Source organism: Saccostrea cucullata, unplaced genomic scaffold, assembly GCF_032062105.1.
Source record: "Saccostrea cucullata isolate Sc308-1 unplaced genomic scaffold, CSIRO_AGI_Scuc_v1 ctg2203, whole genome shotgun sequence".
Classification (NCBI taxonomy): Eukaryota; Metazoa; Mollusca; class Bivalvia; order Ostreida; family Ostreidae; genus Saccostrea; species Saccostrea cuccullata.
The window spans coordinates 34,637-61,500 of record NW_026936683.1 but is presented as its reverse complement, the minus strand read 5'-3'; the positions used below and the strand labels follow the sequence as shown (position 1 = coordinate 61,500).

The 26,864-nt window shown below is 33.8% G+C and overlaps 1 protein-coding gene across 1 annotated transcript in view; it reads left to right on the top strand.

The window, feature by feature from the left end:
- The window catches only part of LOC134246259 (uncharacterized), a 38,904-nt gene that overhangs the window by 8,403 nt on the left and 3,637 nt on the right, over window positions 1-26,864 (top strand). Inside the window, exons 3-5 of the mRNA XM_062728593.1 lie at window positions 16,107-16,283; window positions 20,958-20,992; window positions 26,251-26,305. Coding sequence (XP_062584577.1) covers window positions 16,107-16,283; window positions 20,958-20,992; window positions 26,251-26,305 — 267 coding nt within the window. The remainder of the gene's footprint in view (window positions 1-16,106; window positions 16,284-20,957; window positions 20,993-26,250; window positions 26,306-26,864) is intronic.

Genomic DNA, 26,864 nt, shown 5'->3' with positions numbered 1-26,864 from the left:
CGTTCAAAGACATTCGTTCTGACGAATAAAGATCGTACTTTTTTTTTGCATCCGCGCATATAAGGTCATTACAGAGTTTGATTGATTGATTGATTGTATATTGTTTAACGTACCTCTCGAAAATTTTTCACTCATATGGAGACGTCACCGTATGCCGTTGAAGGGTTTCAAATTTTGACTTTTACTCGGCACTCAGAGCCATTGAGCAGTAAGGGATCTTTATCGTGCCAACGCCTATCGCAGCTAGGTTAAGGCCGCCCATAGGAAATAAGCCTTAAAATATTCCGAAAAAATCAATATAATGTTGATATTTTTTTTATTAGCATGAGTTTTAATTTAATGGGAACTATACTAATGCATATGTATGTATGGGGTCTCAACCGAGTTCGGCCAACGCGACTTCACGTACATCAGCTGTTTGTCATGTGACATGTTTAAAATTAGAAAAAATATGTACGGATACAAAGATCGTAAAAATTCAACGATATACGGACGATTGTTCACTGTGAAATTGATTGTGTTTTCTTTAAGACAAATTTCTTAACCCGAAAAGTGCTGGGAGCAACTTCTCCATGCCCTGGAAATATATAAAATTTAGTCAACTTTTGATAAACTATGTGCATTTACACTATACGCATTGAATAAATGTAAAACAACGGAAAAACTCGTCTACACACAACTTGCTCCCAGTACTTTTAAAAATAGTAGGGACAATAGCTACATGTGTATAAAATATTATAATTTACAATCAAGCGGATATCGTTGAACTTTTGAGATTTTGGAGGGGTTGTACATGTGATTGTAGTACGTTTTTGTATAACAGTGCATGACTGCGGCTTTATAAGAGACCTAATAGTTATCAATTAAATAAGACTGTGAACTTTTGATAAATGCAATCAAAAATATGAATCAATTTTAGTCAGATCACGCTTATTTAGATTTAATTTTCATATTTTCAGTTCAGCTAATAGCTATATCTGCGTCTAAAGTACAGAGAAACTGCGTGTAAAACTAGCCTATGACGTCATATCTGTTAGTACAGCGATATCAAGTTGGCTTTGATTTTACATTCGAATAGTGTTGTAATGACAAGATAAGTTACACATTGATTTTTATTTACAATTATCATGAGAAATCAAAGTATGTAAGAGTATATAGAAAAGAAAATTATTATTTATTCGCCGATATTCATTTGTACAATTTCACCGTGACGTCATAATTCCCGAGGCTCTGCATACACTGATCTACCTTGGGTAGCCCTTAACCTAGTTGCGCGGGGCCTAGGTTTTTAAGGTCTTATCCGAAGAACCCGCAACTTTCACTTCAAAGTGCCTAGCGCATGGCGAAGGAACAGTTGCCACCCATTTTTTTTATCGACTTAGGTCAGTTGCGGCCGAGAAACGAACTCACGACCTCCCGATCACGGAGCAAGCGCTCTACCGATTGAGCTACCTTTAACGGTTTACAGAGTTTGGTTAACGTGCCTTTACGTACATCAACTGTTGCAACGCAACATGTTTAGAATTGAAAATAAATATAAAATATGTGCACAAACAAAGATAGTAAATTTCAACGATATACGGATATTTATCATGTTTTCTTCAAAACAATTTCCCAAACATTAAAGTCCTCAGCTCCGGGAATTATATAAAATTTAGTCTTTTCTGTCTTTCTTCATGCATATAAAATTGTAAATTATGTTATAAGTTAAAGCACAAACCAGCTCCAAACACTTACAATAGCCAGAACAATAAGTACACTCACTCAATTTAAAAAAAAAGTATTCGTCATTTACAAAATGGTGTCGCGTTGTTTACGTTCACAACATGAGTTTCAGACGGAGATATCTATACTTAAAATTAAAACCACTTACATAATATTTCCTTTCATACTGATTACTTCTTTAATCCGGTCTGTAATGGATGCGTAGAAGCCGTGGACGTATTCCAAGGGGATGTTTTCCCTCACGTGTCTTATTGTCTCAAACAGCTGATCACGACTTTCAATAGTTGTGGACATGGCTTTTAACTTTCTTTTGATCGTTAACCAAATTCTTTAAATAACTTTTAAATCTGCAGTCTGAGCTGGCCAATCTGTGCAGTTAATACTATTTTCAGAGATGTAGTTTTTCAATACGAGAGAGTCCTATGTACGGGAGTATTATCGTAAGGAAAATGTCTGGCAATTAATGGACATAAATTATTATCAATTATTTCCAAGTATTTTAGTTTATTTATATTACCTTCAACAGATACAATAGTTACCATACCATCAGAAAGCATGCATCTTAAGATAATAAGTTTTATCCTCCTTTTGGATGGCTGACAAATCAAATGGGGATTGTTAGTTTCGGCGTCCTTTCATACATAATTTATACATATACGGTTATCTGTCCCCATAACAATCTGACTTTCATTGGAATATAATTTTTTTTTTTCATTCTTTTTTCATTTTTACAGCTTTTTTCTGATTACACGTCGAACAACCATAGTTTTCCTTGCATGTTTGCTTTTGTATCATGCTTCACGCAAATATCTAAATAATTATTTTAATAAATTGTCATCCTCTCCTCTCGTTCAATTTGTTTGTCAAATTTGACAATTTTTTCAAATTTGACACACAAATGACTTAGTGAAGTCAAAAAATCGTGAGGTAATTTCTATAGTATCTTTATTGAAAGTTAAATTCTATAATAATATTCTATAATTTTAGTATAATAATAAAGACCTTAGATCACTTATTTTTAAATGTTCTTTATATAGGGAACCCCGATCCTTCAAATGGCGTCGGGAATTTATTAATATTATGGATTCTGCTTAAAATTACGCCGGACGATGGGCCAAATATGAAAAAAAGAGACATTGACACCTTGTCAAAACTGATTAAATGTATCAGATCCATGATTAAGTCGCGTATTAAATGACTGTGTGGCAATATGAAAACCATATATCATTCTGTGTTCAATAATCCAGAACGCAGGTACGATAAGTCTTCCCAGAGAATATTGTAGTGTACTCTCTGCCTGCACTTCTCTGAACTACAAATGTATGACGACATAGTTGAAAATGACGTCAAGTCACTGCATACTTGAGCTGTAATAATGGCCATGGGGAGAGTGTCATAAACTTTACACCTTATTTCAATCCGCATATAAAGTTGCAGAAAGCTAGTTTAAAATAAACGTATTTAAACATTTTTTCAAAAGTCTTATACATCCGAATAATTTAGATAACTTTTCTTTATTACTCTTGTTTAAGAGTCAGCGTGTTCAAACTACGTACGAAAATATATGTTTGACATTTACCCTTTTTATACCCGTGGACAGAGGCAGAATTCATAATATGTGTATAAAAGAACCTGGCGCAGGTTGTTATTGATGATTTATTTAATACCTTTTGTGGAAATATGAAAGAGGAGTTTCCCCTCTAACTGAATCCTGCTTGGGAAAAATGTATGATGGCTTTGTTTTAAAACAGATGACGATATTCAGCGGGAAATACCCTCAGATTTGTCGGAAAGTTGAAGTTAATATGAAATAAATTGTTCAAAAAGAACAGTATAACTTTTCCCAAGCACATTTCGGTTTCACAAGGATGCAACAAGTTTATTTATGTGACAAAAAGATAATAATAATTGTGTTAATAACCTGCACTGAAGCGATTTTTGTAAAACATTTCAAAAAAGAAGAAATGACCTTCACGTGATCAACAAGGTCATGTGACATCGTAACAAATATGTTTATATATATCCTATAGGATTCTCTGTATGAATTTGGCGTACTGAAGCACATTACTTAAAAATAAAACTCAAAATCGTCTTTGCAATGCAGTGTTACGTTTTAAATGCATTTTAAGTTCCGGGAAGCCTTAAAAGTACTGCGAAGTGAAAAAAGAATTAGATAGATTACATGATTAGTACGTACTGGTTCCAGCCGACAAAGCAGGTAACAACATTGTCTTCATTTGTAAGGCTCATTATATAAATTGTATTTTAGAAGAACTTTAGAAGGATTTAATTCTACAAGTCATAATCCTACTTATACTCATACTTCCCTTTCTAAGGAAACAATTCTTCAAAATCATATGTCAGTTTTAAATATTTTTAATATTCCACAGAGCCAAAATAAATTTAAACTATATATATTGGATTCCAAAACTTCAAAAACATCATTACAAATGAAGATACATTGCAGGTTCCAGTAAATATTCAACCAAGCCGCTTTCCTTATTCCTCATTGAAATATTGACAATAGTGAAGGAAAAACTTCAAGCGTACTGTGCAACAATATATTCAAGAAGTGGTGTGAACCAAAATTTTGGAACTTTTGGACAATTTGAAATCACAAGATTTTATCAATATCAACAGCTATCAAAACTTTCGACTTTTTTAATTTATACACTACCATTCCCCACGATAAATCAAAGTTCAGGCTTTTTGATATCATTGACAACTGCTTTTTCAATAAAAATGGAACTCGTAAATTTACTTACCTGGTCAGTAGTCGTTTGCAAAATTGTTTCTCTAAATCACATTCTGATTGCACACACAAGTACTCTGAAGTTGACATCAAAGAGATGCTTGAATTTCTGATTGACAATTTCTATGTGTTTTTTTTTTGAGACCAGGTATCCAAACAATCTATTTGAATTCCCATAGGTAGCAATTGCGCTCCATTATTACCAGACCTATTTTTATATTCTTGTGAAGCAGAATTTGTGCAACATCCTATGAGTATAAAGAAGAAAACACTTAGCAGTAGGCTTCAACACGATATTTAGATATATCTACGACGTATTGTCAATTAACAATGGTCAATTCCATTCCTGAACAGCTTGGGGTAAAAGATACCACAGAGAGTGAAACATCTGTTTCATACCTGGATATTTTACTTGAAAAAGACGTAAATGGTAATCTAACTTCCAAGCTAAATGATAAAAGTGATGACTTTTAACTTTTTTATCGTCTACTTCACAAACTCATGTAGCAATACACCTTCATCACCTGCATACGGAGTAAATATATCTCAGTTGATTTGATACGCAAGAGCATTGCACACGTATGAACAATTTCTGAAACGAGGTAAATTATTGACAATCAAGTTTATGAAACAAGAATATCAGCAGTCTCTTTTAAAGTCATCAATTTGTATGTTCTATGGTCGATACAGTGACCTTGTCAGCAAATACGGTTTGTCATTGAGTCAAATGCTGACTGACGTTTTTCCATAGTAATTAATAGTCCATTATTTATTTCCGTTATTTCCCGATCATGACAAAGGAACACACGGCGGATGTTACTGGTCAGCAGGGGTGCTTACTCCTCCCTGGCATCTAATACCATCTCCGATGTTTCGGAGGTCAATGTCTGTTCTGATCCTGTTTTGTATTGTTTTATAGACTTTGATGTTGAATACTATTCGTTTTCTCCATATCCTTCTTCTATCAAAAGTGCGAGTGAAAAAAGACTAGAGATACATCACAATCAATGGAATGCCAATACAAGTGACGAATATTTTGTCATGTACACATGTTTAAAAAACTCATAATTTACAATGAAGCAGATATCGTTGAACTTGAGGGATTTTAAAGGGGCTGTGCCTGAAATTCTGTGTCAGTATGCATTACTGCGGCTTTGTAAGAGGGATATACTTTTAAAATTAAATAAGAAAAATGAAATATCTGAAGATAACAAACAGCATATCAAAGTTTATAAAACAATGCAAAATAGGCGCAGATCAAACAAGGACTTCAAGGGATAAAACATTTAGAAAGTATTCTTTCTCCCAAATCTGCATAAGCTCTTATTAGTAAATATTTTCTTTACCTAGCTGTACTTATGAGCCAAACAATTTCGAATTATTATTTATGCTTTAAAACCTTTATCATTAAACTTGTAAAAGAGAGCAAAACTTCTGATCAGACATTTCGATAATGTAAATTTTGGCAAATAAATTGTGATTTACACCATGTTAATTGCAAGAATGAAACATATAGAAATAACTGAAAGTATTCAAGATAAAAATAAAAATTAAAATAAAAAAATCACAAAATAGGAGCAGAGCAAACAACAACTTTCCAAACATCAGCGTTAGAAACAGGTGACAAGGAAGAGTAAGCATCCCCTATTGACCGGTTTCAAGCGCCTTGTGCTCCTTGTTATAATCATGAAATATCGGAAAACTCCGTCGTCAGTTCAGTTTATAAATAATGGTCTAAAAATAAGTATGAAAAACGTCAGTCAGCACTTGACTCAATGATAAATTGTATTTGCCGACAAGGTCATTGTCTTGAACATTGGACTGATGGAAATATTTCTTTAAACGAGACAGCTGAAATTCTTGATTCATCAATGCTCTTGCGTATCAAATGAGATATAGAAAATCTGCATGCATTGATTAAGGAATATTGCTGCAGGGGGTGGGGGGGGGTAGCGATAGAAAATTTATTGCCATCAAATTTATCACACAGCTTGGTTGTTAGAGTTTTCATTAACGTCTTTTTCAAGTAAATATTTAAATATGAAACAGAGGTGTCAGACTTCGTGATGTCTTTTATTTCAAGCTCACCAGATATATCGTATCGACATAAGAACGGAAATTGCCATTGTTAATTGACAATACGTCGTCCATATATCCAAATGTAGAGTGGAAGGTCACAGCAAGTGTTTCCTTCTTTTCAAAAATAAGATATTTGAAAAATTCTGCTACAAATGAATATAAAAATAGATCTGCTCGCAAAGGAGGGCAATTGGTACCCCTGGGAATTCCAACAGATTGTTGGAAGACCTAGTCTTCAGAAAAGACATCAATATTGTCAATAAGAACTCAAGTACCTTATAGATGTCAACTTCAGTCGAGGGTATTTGTATGTACAACCAGAGAGTTTGTTTTAACAAAATTGTTTTGTAAATAATCAATGTAAAGTTAAGTAAATTTACGAGTTCCAGTTTTATTGAAAAGCAGATGTCAATGTTATCAAAAAGGCTGGACTTTGATTTATCATGGGAACTGGTTGTGTATCATTTTTTTAAGCTGTTGATTTTGATGATATCTTGAAATCTTATATTAAATAAAATTAAGACTTTCTGTTTTGATCTGTAGGTTGTGCCTTCCTAATTGAAGATTTTACCAAAAGCAACTTAAAAATACAAAAAAATGAATGCAGAAAAAACGCAAATTTATCGTATGTAAAATTTATATTGCAACTTGGTCCGAATTCAAAAGAAAGAATAATCTTATCATGACGGAGTATTATGCATGATGGAAAGGAAAATGTCAAGTCAAATGTAGCGTTTCTGTAAAATTTCTCTGATCATGCAAATAGGAAATGTGCCTGCAACTTAAAAGACAGATTGTTTTCAAATATCTCCCGAAGGACTGCAGGAAAAGCAATTAAAATGGGTGAATCATTCTATAAAAACAATCTTCAAATTCAGAGAATTCAGGTCGAATTTATTCAGTTGCATTTGTCTCAGGGACTTCATTTTTCGATTACTTTTTTGTAAGATATTTTGAGCAAATACTAAGAAACAGATGGTTTACAATGGAAACTTGAGATTATGTATTGACAAAACGTGCAATCCATTTTTAAATACTTAAAATAAAGAGAATTTAAAACGTGTTGAGATTGTATAGCATTCACCTTTTAGAGCTATGGGAAATATAAGTAGATATTTGGAGGGATGCTGTTCATCAACTGTTCTGAAGCTAAAGGACAAGATGCGATACCTCTGTATTTACTTGATCGTGAGTAATAACTTTGATTCACTTTTCTTTCAATTCATGTCTATTTTCTCTACGCATATCCAATTAATGTGTAGCAGTTTTAGAACAATATTTAAAAAAAAAAAAACAGCGCACAAAAGACCTCTTTTAAAATAGCTTATTGAGGTCTTAAAGTTATAAAACTATACGAAATTGTCTAAGTGCTGTTTAGAGATAGAAGCCTTAAAATGTGTTTCTGATATTCTGAAGATTGCTATTTTTGTGCGTCACAGTTAACATTTCGTGTACAAATTAGACCCACACATTTGTGAAGCCATAACATTGCTACTTTGCGAAAGTATTCATTTAAATTCAACTGCTAATGTTCTCTTTTTATCATTAAATGTTTGTTAATAGTTTGTCGTATAATGCGTAAATTGCCTAAAGTTATGTCATATGATTCATATAACAAAACTTGAAATAAGCTTCATTCCTTAAAGAAATTAATATGTGTATATGTTTATATCATTAGATCTGTATGTGTATGTATATATCTTTAGGTCTGAAATGAAATGAAATGAAATGAACATATTTTATTGACAAAGTCAAAAGGATCAGACACAAGTTCAGTGACCTATATACATAATGTAGTCCCCTCCTAATGCAACACTTTGTAAAATTGTCAAAAACACCTATAATTTACATATGGTCTACTACATACTTTGTATACATCGTAGTAATGGAGAGAGAAAACAATCTTTAAATGTACAAATATAATATGAGATGGTAAGAGAAATAAGCAGTCTTATTTTGAAAAACGGCCATATCCATTTAAGAAAATTTGAATAGTCTTGAAAAGTTCAGTAGTTTTGTTCAATAGTAAGAGAAACCGTTCACGGTAGCAGAGTCGGTAGCTATAGAGTGCTCGCTCCGTGATCGGGAGGTCGTGAGTTCGAATCTCGGCCGCAACTGACCTAAGTCGATAAAAAATGGGTAGCAACTGTTCCTTTGCCATGCTTTCGGCACTTTGAAGTTACTGGTCCTTCGGATAAGACCTTAAAAACCGAGGCCCCGTGTCAACGCCAGGCGTTGGCACGATAAAGATCCCTCACTGCTCAATGGCCCTGACTGCATGGCGAAGGAACAGTTGCTACCCATTTTAACGACTAGGTCAGTCTCGGCCGAGTTACGAACTCATGACCTCCCGATCATGGAACGGGCGCTCTACCGACAGAGCTACCCTGAACGGTAGGAATAAGAGAAATCATATCAATGATTTCCTGTTCTTGCATTTTTATATGCAAAAAATTATCCCCGTACATCTTGACAAGTGCTATATTTGGGAGCTCCTGATTTCTGTCATCTAACTCTGTAATTGATGTAAAATATTTGTTTAATAGTTATATTTTATTTATGTCTGATAATGCAAAACTTTCAGTGCCATTGTTGACTGTAACCCGATTAAGTTGAATTTCATTTGTTGATTTAATGTAAAAAGTGTTTTTCGTAACTTCCAGTATAGTTTTTAATCGTTTAGACTAGCATCTTTAGATCTAAATGTACGCAGCTAGTTAAGGTCGTCCATAGGACATATGCCTTATAATATTCCGAGAAAATTATTATAATGTTTGTATCTTTTTTATTAGCATGAGTTTTGATTTAATGATTATTGTACTTATGCATATGTACATGGACGTTTGGTATCTCAACCGTGTTTGGCCAGAGAGACTTCACGTGACATGGTTAAGATTAGAACAAAATATGTATGGATACAAAGATCGTAAAAGTTCAAGAATATACGAATAATTTTTACAATGAAATTGATTGTGCTTTTTTCAAGACAATTCATTAACCCGAAAAGAGTTCTGGGTATTTTCCCCATGCTCAGGAAATATATAAAATTTAGCAATCATTTGAAAAACTTTAAGCAATCACACAATGCGCATTAAAATAATGTAAAATTACGGAAAAACCAACAGCACACAACTTGCTCCCAGCAGTTTTCAAAATAGTAAGAACACTAGCTACATGTGTATCAAATATCATCATTTATAGTTACGCGGATATCGTTGAACTTTTGAGGTATTCGAGGGTTTTTGCCTGTAGGCTTCTTGTATGTTTATGTATAAACGTGCATGTAAGAGACCTACATGTATTCGTTATCAATTTAATACAACTGTAAAATAGTGACTAAAACATTCAATAATAGGACTCAGAATATAGAATTTTAGTCAAATCAGGATTATTATGTTTATTTTTTATATTTTCAAGCTGCAATAAAAGTTTGATATGCGTCTCAAGTACAGAGAATCTTCGTGTCAAACTAGCCTATGACGTCATATCTGTCAGTACAGCGAGATCAAGTTGACGTTGACTTTACATTCAAATTGTTTTACGATGACGAGAGAAGTTACACATTTATTTTTGTTTACAATAATTATGAGAAACCATAATATTTAAGACTGTATGACGGAAATTATTATTTAGTTGCCGAGATTCATTTGTACAATTTCATCGTGACGTCATAAGAGATTTCCAAAAGCTCAGCATAGACTGATTTGCCTTTGTGAGGTCTTAAACAACCTGCGTATGTGTATGTCTTTAGATCTATATGTGTGTGTTAATATTTCTAGATCTAAATGTGTATGTTTATATATTTATACCTATATCTATGGGTAGCGGAAAGGGCAAAAATAACCATAATGAGAAAACAAACAATTATTTTAATTTCAATGACCATAAAAACTTAACAAATGATATACAATGTATAATGAACAGACCTTTTCGCAGAACAAATATAAATTAAAGCAAAACCAACGACCACGTACGTAACAAACATATATGAATGCAAAATCAACGATCATCTTTGCAGTACAAATGTACATAAAACACGACAAAAGAAAAAATCTTAACAAACGTACAAGCGGTAAATCTAGTCTTCCCGGCTCCCGACAGTCCCGTTTTTTTTTTTTTTTTTTTTGCAATTTATTTTTTGTCGATGCACAGAAACTCTTCAAACTTTTCAGGCACATTTTCTCTTTAAATGAATTCAATAATATGTAAAAACGTAAACAAATTTGCGTATTTATAACTGAATCAGCAGTATCACCTTCCAAAAAGCGGTAAATGTAGTACTCCGTTATAAAAATGAAAAGAAAAAACGGACATCGATACAGCGAGACGCTAGGGGTCGTCGATAGTAAAGGTGCATTGACACAGATTTGAAGTAAATATTTTCTATATAATATTACGACTTATATATTTTAATAGCATTTCACAAAAAATATATTAAAATCTTATTTCATCTCAAAGTTATTAAAACTTTAAAAAACTTTGACACATCCTTGCACTCTCACAAATTTTGATTTTATTCTTAATACTTGGGAAAAGTGGCAATCCTGTTTCAATAACTTCAAGATGAAATGAAATTAACTTCAAATATGTGTCCATGTATCTTTAAGGATATTTAATATATTGATATTGAGAAGATATTTCCTCTCAAAGAGATGGAATTAGTATTTCAGTGAAAATAAGTGGTGTTAATAAAAAAATGAACATTTAAATTCTTTAAAAATTCATAACATCAAAATGATCTGATTTCAAATAAAATTTTATCAAAATTTCATTAAAAAAATAGCTAAATTTAGCATTTTACTTTAGTAAAACCATAAAAAATGAAAGTACGCATTGTTATACATTAATGTAGCATCGTTTTTCAAAGGAAGGTATAACCAGAGAAAAAAATTCAATCTAGCTGAAAAAATGATTTTCAAAACTTGACAAGCAAAAACAAAAAGGAAATTAAAATGAAATGGCTTAAACTCGAAAATCCTATTTCGTGTTTGTGAGTGAGGGTGTGTGTGTGTGGGGGGGGGGGGGGGGGGGGAGGGGGGTTAGGTTCAAGTTTTTAATACATGTACTTCATAACCCTTTCTTGACCTTACTCTTAAAATTGGGAAATGTTGTTACGTGCCTGTCATATGATATGTCACTGTAATGAAAAGTTATATTTTAATAGGTTCTTATAATATTTTAAGAATTATGTAAATTCTTTTCTTTCATTTGAAATTGAAATTTTTTAGATAAATTAACATCAAGAAAGGAAAAAATTAAAGGGGGATCCGAGGTTCTATACGAAAAAAAATGTGAGGGGAATTTTTCAGCATACAAATTACATTAAAAAAATCGCAAAAAAGAAGACAGCAACAAACAAACAAAACCGGGACCGTCGGGAGCCGGGAAGACTAGATTTACCGCTTGCACGTTTGTTAAGTTTTTTTCGTTTGTCGTGTTTTTATGTACGTTTGTACTGCAAAGATGATCGTTGGTTTTGCATTTATATATGTTTGTTACGTACGTGGTCGTTGATTTTGTTTTAATGAATATTTGTCCTGCGAAAAGGTTTGTTGATTATTGTAATGTTACCACACCCGATCAATCCGGAAATTTTATGTCCGTCTTTATTTAGTTTGGTTTTCTTTTGTATAACGGCATTTCCTGCAGTCTGCACGAGGTTGATGCACACACATTTGATATGTACTAAACTTCTAGTCATATATAGCAGCAACCATGTAAGTTTATAATTGAAACTGTCTGAATATTAGATTATTTTGTTTGTATTTTACTATGCAATCACTTTATTGTGCATGTCATAAGTATTTTTGTTTATGCTGTACTTGCAACTCGCATGCGATGCTATTTTTAGATTTAAAATCCACAAGCTGTTAGAAAGTCAGTTTAAAGTTAAATTTTACGAAATTTTGTATGATATTTGAGTAGGAAAAGTTGATAATGTGTTGCTGATAGTGTATAAGAATTTACAGTAGAATCTCAAATATAAGTTTTGAATGTCAGAATTAATAGTGTTTACCGATGAATCTACATAAGTTTCTTGGAATTTTTTGATTAATATTACCTGAAGTTGTAAACCTATACCTACATGAATTATTTTGTATTTTTATTTTGTGTAGCTTTCACAGGATGTCTCACAAGAGAACGCAAGTGAGTTAAGGTTGTATATGGGTTTTCTATGCAAATAAGCTAATAAAAATGCATAAATTGTATATTTTATGTACAGAGAAAGTTTAAATTGATTTTCTTATGCATACTTAGCACCCACAGTATATTATTGCAAGTGCACATTATGACGTCATATTATGACGTCATCGTTCTTTCCCATTTAAGGTAATAAAACACATCAACAAAACGACGTCGGCTCAAGGGCATATCCTATTTAATTTGAAATAGATAAAGTATAATATTAAAGAAAATATTCTTAAAATTAATAAAATTGCTGCACAAATCCTATCCTCTTCATCGATCGATAAACATTTTACTAAACTTACACTGGACTGTACATTTTTATCCTGTTTCAACTTAAAACTGTTAAAATAGTAACTAAACAATTGCAGTGTCGACATTTGTGCAGTAATATCTTAAATCTTTGGAATATTCTGCTTTTCTTTATACCTTGTTTCTGTAAAATAAAATAAGGTATGCCCTTGCGCCGAAGCGATTTTGTTGATGTTTCTTATAAACTTGTGTAGTAAAGGTCGATGACGTCATAATATGACGTCATAATGTGTACTGGCAGTAGCATATCGTGGGTACCAAGAATGTATTAGAAAACAAATCTTAACATTTTCTTTGCGGTATGTATAGCAAAAATGGGCCTTATTTAATTATTTTGCATAGAAAACTCCATATGTAGCCTTAACTCACTTGCGAATGTATGAAGTTTGCTCCAGACCCTTGAATTCTGAATAAATTATTAACCTTTGAGGCATTTTGTTAACTGAAACAAAACAATTATGCATTGTATATCATTTGTTAAGTTTTTATGCTCATTGAAATTAAGATACTTGTTTGTTTTCTCATTATGTTAATTTTTGCCCTTTCCGCTGCCCATATACGAGGGTTGTTCGAAAAGTTCGTGGACGATGTCAATCTTCGTTATACTACTCACCAGAAATTTAAAATAAGCACATTATGATATGTATAAATATTTGTTTTGTTGATGTTTGAAGTTTTATTCCATTCGATTTAACAGAAATCAATTAAATTCAATTTAAAATCAACATGTTTTGTACCGGCGGAGCACACTTAACGGTAATGTAACGTCAAAACATAGCGTCAAGAATTTTTAAAAAAATACTATCCCTATACATTTCATAAAGTATAATCCAATGTCCCTTCCTTAAATTCTTTTTCTAATACTTGACATTTATTTTTTTAAGAATTGCTCTCGTTGAATAATTTCCTTTGTTAAGGTTTTAATTTCTTTTGTTACTTAACTTTGCTTTCACTGGATAGGCAGCTCTGAAGCGCCTATGTCTTTCCTTGACGTTCCAACTTTTTAAAGTTTTTGTTAAGATTTTACAGTTAAACCGTATCTTCACAGATAATCCTCGTCCGATACAGTCTCTGTCAGTCAAATACTGCCTGTACTTTTTGTACACACAGGCACTACTCGCTTATGAAATATTTTCTTGATTCCTCCAACATTTTTAGGGTTTATTCAGGAATTTTCCTGAGTAAATCACAAAATTACAACGTTATCTGCTGCTCCGTGACGTTCTAAAACGTCATCGTTTTTGTCGTTTTCAATAAGGACTATCAATCTTCTCAAGTTGATTTCTTTTCAACAAGGCAATTTGTTAAGCCATAATTTGGTTTGTTATACCCTTATAAATATCATTCTATATATTTATTACTAATAAAAAGTCCAACAAAAGTTTATTATTAATTTGAATTTCTAGGTTGTTTTAATCATTTTTGCTAGCATTTAACAAGATGTTTTGAAATTTTTGTGATACAATAGATATATACTACAGATTTTATTATTTAGTGAATTTTCTATAACTAATTAATAAATTTTGACCAGTGAAGGGTATAACAAAACAGTTATAGACTGGGATTCGGGCAACATATGATTTGTTGGACCTGAAGGTGAAAATGTTGCCCTTGGCCTGCGGCCTCGGGCAACATTTTCACCTTCAGGTCCAACAAATCTATGTTGCTCCACAATGCGATTTTTGCATTTCTAAAATCTGAATAAGTTTTGAATATATCGTAATATTTTGAAAAAAAATATATATATCTTTATATCAATATGTTTTGTTTACATCTTTAGATCTATATGCAACTGTGTCTGTCATCCTCCACGGCATGTTTTCATAGTCATAGAGCATATAATAATAGAAAGAAATCTACGATCAAAAGCGAGATTCCACTGGGTAAATAGAATTTGAAAGCATCTTTCTCTTCTCTTCCTCTCTATCGCTTTTCGAATTTTATATGTGACATTTTATTTTAACAAGATGTGTTGTGCTATCAGTAATAAAGTTATGTAAAGTTTTCAAATGAGGAAAAAATTCCACTACAATTTGACAGATCCAAATTTCACTCACATTCTTAAAGAATAACTGTTTTTATGATTTATGATGATAAGACAGACTTAGGATCGATACAATGACATTGTAAGCAAATACAATTTATCTTTGAGTCAAATGCTGATTGACATTTTTCACACTTATTGTTAGTCAATTATTTATACACTGAATTATTGACTGATTTTTCCATTTTCCGATCATTACAAGGAGCACAGATGACCGGTGAGCAGGGGATGCTTACACTTCCATGACACCTGATCCACCTCTGATATTTTGAAGGCCCGTGTTTGCTCAGTTCCTATTTTGTATTTTTTATGGACGTTTGATCTTGAATACTATTTATTATCTCCATATCATTCATTTGACTTAGCGATTTGAAATGGGACAATGTTGCTATTACCACTTTTAGTTTTTATTGTGTTTACAGGTAATATTAAATAAATTTTAAATCAATTTTAATCAAGATTCTACGACTTTTTCTGATATTTAAAAATTTGGTATGTTGATTCCCCCTTTGCTTCTACACGTACGGCATGCACATTTCACGATCAAAATTCACACTTGGAATTCCAAGCAATGATAGATTAAACAATCTTGGGTCATCCTGGAATATAATAAAAGTTCTTATTGAATAAATTTTCGAATTTTAGCAACACGTTCTGAACGTGTAGCATCTTTGTTTGCCCGGACTAGGCTTGTAAAGGATCGTCTAATGTTTCTGAAAATACGGCCATTCCAGTAAAATGTTTCCCGGCGTGCATTTTCTATGTATATGTATTTTTATTTTAAATAATTGTGAAACTTAAGCCATAAACCAGATCGACACATATTGATTTCGATGTGCACTGTAATTTAAGAGGAAAATAACTGAGTTGAACACGTTATAAGAGTTATGAATACATCGACAGATAAATAACAATATCATATTAAAAGAGAAAAAGTCCCGTGAATAATTAGCATTAAGATGAAAATACTGTTTAAACTTTAAAATATATTTTTAATTCATTGTCTAGATAAACCTTTGGGATTTTGTCGAGATGGCTTTGCGCAGGTGCAGAACTGGTGCTTTTCTTTCCAAGTTCAGCCAGTAGGAATGTACGACACAGTGCATGAATGTTCGCGCCAGGGGGCGGGGCTAGTCACCCTGGAATCAGCAGAAAAAGAAAGGGCATTAACTCAGTTCATTGAAGGTGAGGTTATATATAGAAATTAGGTAAACGGTAATTTATTATTGGACTTTGAGAATTTATTTTGTTGCTTTCGAAGGAGTTGTGCCAGATTTTGAGCGCTACCTTGAGTACAATCTTTATAAGAAAGAAACCATGGGGGAAAATCATTTATCTAATGAATCATGTATGTTTGTACTATTATCAATCAGAGTTGTTAACGTTTTTTTTCTATTTTCTTCAATAAGAATTGTAAAGGTTTTCATTCAGTCGACAAGCTGTTTTTTCTCGTTGAAATCACCTGATCTTACCTATGCTTTCAGAGATTCCTAATGGATCTTGCCATTTTAAATTGAACCGTCATTTTCAAATTTACATGTTACAAGATGGAATATATTTTTTTTCTCTTTTATTAAAATATGGTACATAAAGAATTCATTGTACACAAAAACTTAATACACACATTGCATATCTATTTGAACCTCAAAATCACAAAAAATTGCCTATCTCTAGATATAAATTATCATTAATTACATGTGCCTTCCTAAGAATTGCGTTTTGTAGACAGAGACAATTTTTTATCTTATTTCGAAGAATTTCTGTATACATATTTTCTTTTTCAAATCTACATTTCATTTTATAATTTTATAGATGTTAAAACATATAAATGACAATAAATTGTTCAATCTCGTTGTTTTTCAATTGATTTCGTTATAAAAACCTAGTACAAGTATTTTCCATGTGACATCAAAACCCAAAAATAAACTAATTTTTTTCCATATATTTTTACAGAGTTTACACTTGTACAAGAGATGTTCATTGTCTTCAACAACCATACAATATTCACAATAAGGTTCTACATCCTTGTTCCATTTACTTACATTTAGATTATTATATATATTTTTGCAATATGCAATTCAGTCAACCAATTTATAATTGAATTCAGTTACTACATTTTTTTCATACATATACTTAAGGTTTGGATTGTCAAATGTTTTCATTTCGACGGGTTGACAGGTTGACAGGTATGTAGACAGGTCGACGGGTTGACAGGTCGACAGGTAGACAGGTCGAAGACAGGTCGACGGGTTGACAGGTTAGACAGGTATTAAAATTTAGTAATTCTGTTGACCTGTTGTCGTCATAGGTTTGGATTGTCAAATGGAGATGTATACATCTAACTGTTATCAACAAAAAAGAGAATGGAAATTATTTTTAGGCATTCAATGTACATGTACATGTATATATACTTGTAATATAACTAAATAAATATACAATGAATTATAAAAAAAAAAAACTGTCTTTTTAACCTGTCAACCTCCAGTTTTCAAATTGTAAAAAAAAAAAACTAAAGTTTGTGTTGTTATTTTAGATCTATTCTTGGTTTTTATGATACTAAATTATTTCAATCAAAGTTTGTAAACATTCATTAAAAAGTAATTTGCATTTTTTATATTTATATAAGAATACAATTGATATAATCATATATGAATATTTATTTTCAAAAATAATAATTACAAAACCGATTTACTGCAGCAGTAATTGACCCACATTTAAATTATTATTCATAAAAAGTATGTTGTAAGAGTGTTCAATATTAAAAAGGTTTCCATCCTTATCAAAAAGATCTTTGATATATAGAATATTACTTTTTATCCAGTTTTCAAAACAAAGAGGTTTAGAATCATACTGAAACAAATTATTGTTCCAAATGAATTCCGATAAAAATTGTTATCTCTTTAAAGTACAAATTTGTTTAACTTTTTTACATTTATTAAAAGCAGAAATGACCTCACCATAAAAAGTGGTATTCTTATCATCTTAAAAAAAGCAGTATTTTCAAAGTTATATACACTTGTTTTAACAATATCATTAACTGATAGGTTTTTAAGATTAAGAATATTGTTCAACATCTTACATATTATATTTTCTTTATTTAATAATCGTTTTATCCAAGAGGCTTTTACTGCAGTAGATTAACTCTCTGTATCAACAATACCTATTCCACCTTGGTCAATTTTACCAATTAGCGTATTTCTTTTTATTCTATCTTTTTTCTTCCATATAAAATTAAATACAAGTTTTGATACTTTTTTAAAGAATTCTTTTTTGGGATTTGACAAAATAAAAGCATTATATACCAATTTAGATAATGCTAGTGTATTAATTATAGTACATTTTCCGAAGATTGTTAAGTTTCGCCTTCTCCAAACACTCGGTATTCTTTCAAGTTTCTCCAATTTATTTGTCCAGTTCATATCATAACAAAAATCCTTATCATGACCGAGATATATACCTAATGATTTTACATGATTTTTAGCAATTTTTACACCAAAAATATGATTTTCATTTAAATACCTTTCAATAAATTTTCCTGTTAATAAACATTCTGTTTTGTCCAAATTCAATTTCGGGCCTGCGACTTTGCTAACTCCACGTATTATATATGTATATGATTTTGACATCCAGCCATTATTTTTATTTTTGAAAGTTGGTTTGAAGTATAATGTCTTTATCATCATGATAAAGTTTTCTCCAAAATTAAATTTTTCTAGAGTTTTGTACATGAAGTTATATTCAACAGAATCAAAAGTTTTTTTTTTAAATCGAGAAAGAGCAAAATACCATCAATATCATTATTTGTACAATATTCAAATATGTCTAATATTATTCTTGCGTTCTCTCTAATGTATCTACCTTTAATATAAGCACTCTGTTCACTACTAATTATTCTAAGAGCAATTTTTTGCAAACGATTAGCTAAAACGTGAGCAAAAATTTTATAATCAACGTTTGTAAGACTAATTGGTCTATAATTCTTTAGATTTTCTTTCTCTCCTTTTTTATATATCAGGAATATCACAGCGTTTCCTTGCGAATATGGCAAAATACCATCATCAATACTTTTAAGTAAAGAGGGAAAAAATATTTCCTTTATATCATGCCAAAATCTTTTATAGAATTCTACCGTTAGGCCATCTTGTCCAGGGGATTTGTTATTTTTCATTTTAAGAACAGCTTCTTAACATTCTAATTCTGTAGGTAACATGTCGCATAACTCTTTCTCGACCTTTGTGACCTTTTCGCAGTTAACATTCTTAAAATAGTTTTCAACTTCATTATCAGAAATATTTTTACTACTGTACAATGAGCTATAAAAAGTAAACAAGCTTTTCATAATATTATCATTGTCATAAACGACAGTCTCATTTTCATCCTTTATTTTAGTTATTGTATTATTTATTTGCTACTTTTTTTCGAGACTTAAAAAATAAGAATTACTTTTCTCCCCTTTTTCTATTCACAAAGCTCTAGATCGTACATAAGCTCCATTACATTTCTGGGCATAATAATTATCTCTTTCTTCTTCAAGCTGTCGTTTGTATCTCATATTTATTTCAGTATAATGTTTTAAATCGATTAGTTTTAATTGGGTTTCTATAAAATTGATTCGCTTTTTTTTATTATTAGCTTTATTTTTTGAAAAAGATATGCAGAAGTCTTTTATTGATATTTTCATTCGTTCCCATCTAACTTTAGGATCGTTCAATTGCTTTAATTCTTCTTTTTTATCATTTATATGTTTTCTTAGTTTTTCAAAAATTGTCGTCGTCTAGTAATGAGTTATTTAGCTTCCAATAACCACTTCCTCGTAAAATTTCAGAAGTATTGAGATCAAAACCTAATCCTAAATGTTCGCTCATACGTGTCCCTTCAACACTGGGTGCTCTACGTACAGTAATATCACAAAGTGGGAAAAACATATTATCATGCATAAAAACATAATCTATTCTACTTTTAGGAATGTTCTCTCCATCACACCACGTTAAACCATTTATTATTGTTTTTCCACTGGAAAGCCAGCAATCATTTAGATCAAAGTATTTCAAAAAAATTCTTAAATTCTTAGCACTTTTATCCTTTTGATTATAGTCTAATTGAAAATTAAAGTCACCACAGACAACAAGCCCTTCTACATTCATAGCATGTTGACTAACCCAAAATGATAATCTTTTTAAAAAAGCAATTCTAGAGTGTTCAGCGTTGGGTGCATAGACATTCACAATTGTAATATTTTTTTCATTATATTTTAAGTTAACTAATAATCTTCTTCCATCAAGAGACTGTTGATAATTTAATATTTCAACAGAAAGGTTTTGCTTAAAAAGAAGCGAAACACCCCTACTGTTAACAGAGTCGGAAAAACAATTAAGTTTGTCTCCAAACCATCTAGAATTGTATAAAAATTCATGTTCTTTATCAAAATGGGTTTCTTGTAAGATAATTATATCGAAATCTGAATCTTTCAACCACTCAAAAAGCGTTACTCTCTTTTTTATAGGTATTTAGACCTCTCACATTTAAGGAGAGGAATGATAAAGAGTTTTTATTCATGTGATCGTGGAAATTGTTAATTCACATTATTTTGCAGCAGAGTCATCTTCATTTTTCTTTTTATTTTTTTCAAATCTCGGATAAAAGTGTCGAGTTTCTTTTGACTAGCCTCGTTTTGTGAGCCTTTCCTAGGTACGGAGGCGCTCCTGAGTTTTCTAGTATATTTGGCAGCAATTTTTTGTACGATAGTTCCAAGTTTGTTTTCACCTGGCCATTTTGATGGTTCTGTTTGAGTTGTACCGATGGTATCCAGGCCTGTACAAGATGGAATATAGTATTCATATAAATGTATATTTTTTTCAGATATGAATTTCTTCGGTCTCCAACAGGATAGAAGTGTAAGTATTAAAATTATGTAAAACGTAAACTTAATAACATGTATTTCTTATAACTTTGTAATAATACGTTACCTTGTTATACGTTAACTTAATAACACGTTATTATTATAACTATGTCATAATATGCTATCCTTATAATACGCCAACATTGTAATTTGTTAAACTTAAAATACGCCAACCTTATAACACGTTGATATTACAATACGTTATTTTTATAATACGTTTTCCTAATAAAACGCTAACCTTATAATACAGATATTTTAGTTTTTAAATTTATGTAAACTGTAAGCCTAATTGCACATTATTCGTAAAACTATGTAATAAAACTTTTACCTTGTATTACGTCAACCTTATAAAACGTTAACCGTATAAAATATTAACCTTATGATACCTTCACCTAATAATGATTAAGTATCTGATCAAATTCATAAATTTTATAACCTTATAAAACGTTAACCGTATAATACATTAACCTTATAATAGGTTTACCATGAATAGTTAATTTTTTAAAACGTAAACCTTAACACGTTAACCCTATAGTACGTTAAGTTTCCGCTTCGGACCGTAAGGTACCCAATTCCCATCTGCTACTTCGAGAAGGATCCCATATCTTCGCCACATAGGTCTAACCGTGGAGAGGCTATACCTGGCAAGAGCGACGTACAGAAATTGCTCCCTGCTTCACAGTAAACTGCTAGCCAGGGATGGAGCTGAAAGCGAGAGTGACAAGCACAGACACAGACAGGCACACACACTGTACGCAACACACAGCCATTTTAGCAGAACCACAGGGTCTTGGAGGAGACCAGGCCCCTAAATTCACAGCAAGCATGGCCCACCGGCGAGAAGATACGCCCTGGTGTCTGCAATCCTGGCCCCTACCAATGGGAAAATTGCACCCCCCAAGGTTATTGAATGGTGCCTCCACTGCACCATTGGACGGATGAGCTGCACAAGACAGCCAAGGGCAAGGGCGGAGTAAGTCCCCTTGTGACCAAACGGCCAAGTGGAAAAGGAGAAAACCTTAAATCCAGAGTGGGGACCCATAGGCGGAGCAGTGCTACCAGAAACACCGTTCCGGCATCACCTGCATCAAAGCTGGCGCCAAACGTCATGCTCTGCATTCCTTTGGATCCCATCAGTAAGGCCGAGAGAAGGATCCTGACGACTGGGCCACCTAGGATTTTCTTACTGTTGGCCCAGGCTTCGTGCCCTGGAGAGGACACTCCAGCCCCAATGCAAAGTTTGGATACAAAACCTGAAGCTGTCAGTTTACGGGTCATAAGCCCTTCCAAATTGGCGTGCAGGAAGGACGCCACGGGACAACTTGGACGGTGGGAAAGACCATCGGAGTCCTATCGTCGGACTACCGCCCGCCTCAAGCTGGGCAGCCCCCAGCCAACAAGGTGTCGGTCCGCCAACGCCTGTTGCCCCAGAGGGTGCCTGGAGATAAATATTAGCCAAACATGGAAAGCAGACTGAAACCTAGTAACCCAACAAATACAGCAAAACGAAATCGTCCATCTTACGACTGGCAAGCTTGAATGTCAGGACAATATGTCCTGGCCTATCTGAAGATCTCCAACAGATTGATGACTCCAGGAAAACGGTCATTATCAACCGAGAGCTGAGAAGGCTTAACATTGACATTGCTGCTTTACAGGAAACCAGATTCCCATCAAACGGTAGCCTAAGTGAGGAGGATTATACATTCTTCTGGCAAGGAAACGAACCAGAGGAACCACGTATACACGGTGTAGGATTTGCAGTGAGAAACTCTCTACTGTCATCAGTGGAACCGCCTCAAAAGGGTACACCTAGAATCCTATCTCTTCGCCTCTCCACCTCATGTCAACATCCTTAGCATCTATACTCCCACACTCAGATCCACAGTGGAGACAAAGGATACGTTCTATGAGGTGTTTGAGACTACCAACAGAGAGATCACATCCGCAGAACAAGTATATCTGCTTGGGGATTTTAACGCAAGAGTGGGAACTGACCAAAAAGCTTGGCCTCGCAACATCGGCCACTTTGGCGTCGGGAAACTGATATGATATAAATGATAACGGTCAGCGACTTCTTGAGATATGCTCCTACCACAACCTTTGCATAACCAAAACATTCTTTGCCACAAAGCCCCAACACAGAGTTTCATGCCGTCATCCTATATCAAACCATTGGCACCAACTGGACCTTGTGATCACCAGAAGACGCTCAATGAACTGTGTCCTGACAACCCGCAGCTACCACATGCGGACTGCGATACCGACCACTCACTTGCTGGCAGTAAGGTGAGACTCCAGCCAAAAAGGATTCATCGCTCCAAACAGAAAGGACGTCCACGAATTAACACAGTAAGGACAGCAATGTCAGATGTTTGCGCACGCTTTGTTGACTCTAAAAAGAGACCTTTCGTAACTGCCCCACCAGCAGTACTGATGAGAGGTGGAGCTGCATTCGTGACGCCATTTACACTTCAGCGATGGACACATTTGGCAAGAGAGTGAGACAAAATCCAGACTGGTATGAAGCAGGAATTACAGAACTCGAACCAACAATCACAGCTAAAAGAAACGCCCTGCTCAACTACAAACGTGGACCTTCAGAGAAGACACTTGCTGAACTCAGAAAGGCCAGAAATGACATCCAACGGATAGCTCGTGGCAGCGCAAACGACTACTGGCTGAATCTCTGTAAAGGTATTCAGCACTCCCCTGACTGTGGTAACATTCGCGCCATGTACGAAGACATGAAGAAATTTTTTGATCCGAGTATCATCAAGACAGCGCCGCTGAAAACAGTCTCTGGTGACATCATCACTGACAGAGGAAAGTAGATGGAGAGATGGGCCCAACTCTATCAAGAGCTTTACTCAAGAGAAAATGTCGTCAGTGTTACAGCTGTTGCAGCGATTGCAACAACTTTCGTGGAATATCCCTACTCAGCATTGTTTGGAAGGCATTCGCCGGGTAGTGTTTAACTAATAGCAGAAACTAGCAGAGCGAGTCTACCCGGAGGCGCAGTGCGGTTTCAGATCAGAAAGGTCAACAATCGACATGGTTTTCTCATTACGCCAATTACAAGAAAAGTGTCGAGAACAGAGACGCCCATTGTACATTGCCTTTATTGACCTATCCAAGGCATTTGACCTGGTCAGTAGGCGAGGTCTCTTTACCCTGCTACAGACGATTGGATGCCCTCCAAAGCTCTTGAGGATAATCTCGTCTTTTCATGAAGACATGCAAGGCACCGTCAAATATGATGGTTCATCCTCAGACCCCTCTCCCATCAAAAGCGGCGTAAAACAAGGATGCGTACTAGCCCCAATGCTTTTTGGCATATTCTTTTCCCTGCTGCTGTCATACGCATTTGATCAATCAGAAGACGGCGTGTATCTTCACACCAGAAGTGACGGAAGCCTCTTCAACCTTGTGCGTCTCCGAGCAAAAACCAAAGAACGCAAGGCCCTGATCAGAGAGATGCTCTTTGCTGATGATGCCGCCTTGACTGTACACACAGAGCAGGCACTACAACGACACATCGACCGCTTTTCCAATGCATGCGGTGAGTTTGCTCTCACCATCAGCATCAAAAAGACCAACATTATGGGCCAGGATGTCTGCTGCACTCCCAAAATCTCCATCGACGAACATTTCCTTTAAGTTGTGGATTTATTCACCTACCTTGGGTCCACCATATCAAGTAACCTGTCCTTGGATACAGAGCTTAATAAGCGCATTGGGAAAGCAGCATCAGTAATGGCTCCGCTGGGAAAACGAGTATGGGACAACGCCATACTGACAACAAACACCAGGATAGTGGTATACAAGGCCTGCGAAGCCTGGACCCTGTACTCTCGCAAAGAGCGTCAACTCAACACCTTCCACATGCGTTGCTTCAGAAGAATTTTAGTCATCAGCTGGCAGGATCATGTCACCAACAAGGACGTAATGAGACAGTCAGGGTTACCCAGTTTGTTTGCCTTGCTAAGCCAGAGGCGCTTCAGATGGCTTGGCCACGTAAGCTGTATAGACAACGGCCGTATACCGAAGGACGTGTTGTACGGAGAGCTGGAAACTGGATGAAGACCTACAGGAAGGCTTGTTCTTCGCTACAAGGATGTCCTAAAACGTGACATGAGGGCCGGAGATATCGACCAGGCGTGTTGGGAAGCAGTGCACGTGGCTGCTGACTGAAATCGATGGAGGCATGCTGTCAAGGCAGGCCTCCAACTCAGTGAAAAGAGGAGGGAGGAACAGAGGAGTGAGAGAAGACAGCGCAGACGACAAAGAGTAACTTCAGTCCCGGTACAGCCAAGCGAGCAATACATCTGTGCGAACTGCAACAAAGCATGCCGCTCCAGAATCGGACTTTACAGCCACAATCGGCGCTGTCACTCAACCACAGACTGATCCTGATCCTTGGCACGATCTCCATTGTCTCCCGAGACAGAAGGATGCCAACAACGTTAAATTTATAATACGTTAACCTTATAATACGTTAAATTTATTATACTTTTACCTAATAATGATTAAACATCTGATCAAATTGATTTAGTTAACTTTTTAAATTTGTTTATCTTATAATATTTTACAATTATTGCTGATTTTTAGGTCAATACAATGATTTAGCCATCTGAGCAGTACAATATTCACCGAGCCAGAAAGGCGAGGTGAATATAGCACTTCAAAGATGGCATTCAAATTCAAACGCCGGCTCTGTTTGTGCGTGAGTAAACAAAATATTAATGTCAGAAAAAAAGAAATATCAACAACATTAAGAAAAAAAATGAGTTTCCTCAATTTCGTTCATTCTACTTTTAGTACTAAATAATTGCACCAATTTAGTTATGAATCAAATATGTTTCTTGACGCTTATTAACAAATGCTTACTAATTACCCCGACATTTATTCATCATTTATTGCAAAAGACGGGAATATCATTCCAAATAACTTCATATAGGAAAAAAAACTTTGATTTATTTAATTTTTCTTCCTTTTATATTTATTGTTATTTTCAACACGTTTGATCATCATAATTATTGAAAGGCAATGTTTTGAACAAATCAGAAGTTATAAAATGTCAGTAAACTACTTATTCGAATTACCGGCTTTTCTTGATATTGCAAAAATTTCTGATATTATTGAATTAAAAATATCATTTTTTAAGTTCTAGAGTGTTACACGATAGATGTTGTTTCATACTAGGTTTAGAAATCATAGATTTTTATTCCTGGGTTATCGCTCTTGTTTCAGACTCTACAACGATCTCTGGAAGAACTGATTAACACCAACAAAGACGCAGCCGCGTGTAAGTATGTACTTCCGGTCGTATCTGGCCTTCTTCGCATCATTTATTTGTAAACGTTCTTTATAAGGGATGGTTGTTGAAAGTCTTTTGAATAAAGTATTCCAATGTCATAATTAAGGTAGGTCCGTACTTTTAGAATTTTCTGTTAAACTGATTTTATTTAATTTGAATTCCTTTAGTTTAAGTCTTAAACTAACTACACACATATAAAAGACATATCTTTGCGGGTTAATTTTCCTACAGCATGTCTCAAAGTACATACCTCTAAAAACTCAGCCAAAAATGAACATAAAGAAGTGTGGTATCATATTTTATTCATTTATTCACCAAATCACATCAAATATATGATAAAACTAATGAAAATCAAAGATACTCATTTGCCAAGAGAATATTTGAAATCTTTTTTGCAAAGCTTTAACTAAATGATGTTGAATCTGTCCATGTCTTTCAGAAAAAAAACAATATCTCAAATTATATCTTTATTTTTATAATTCTCAAAATCTAAACTGTTTAGATGCCATTTTTTGTTTAAAATTATTTAGAACTATATCTAAAGTTA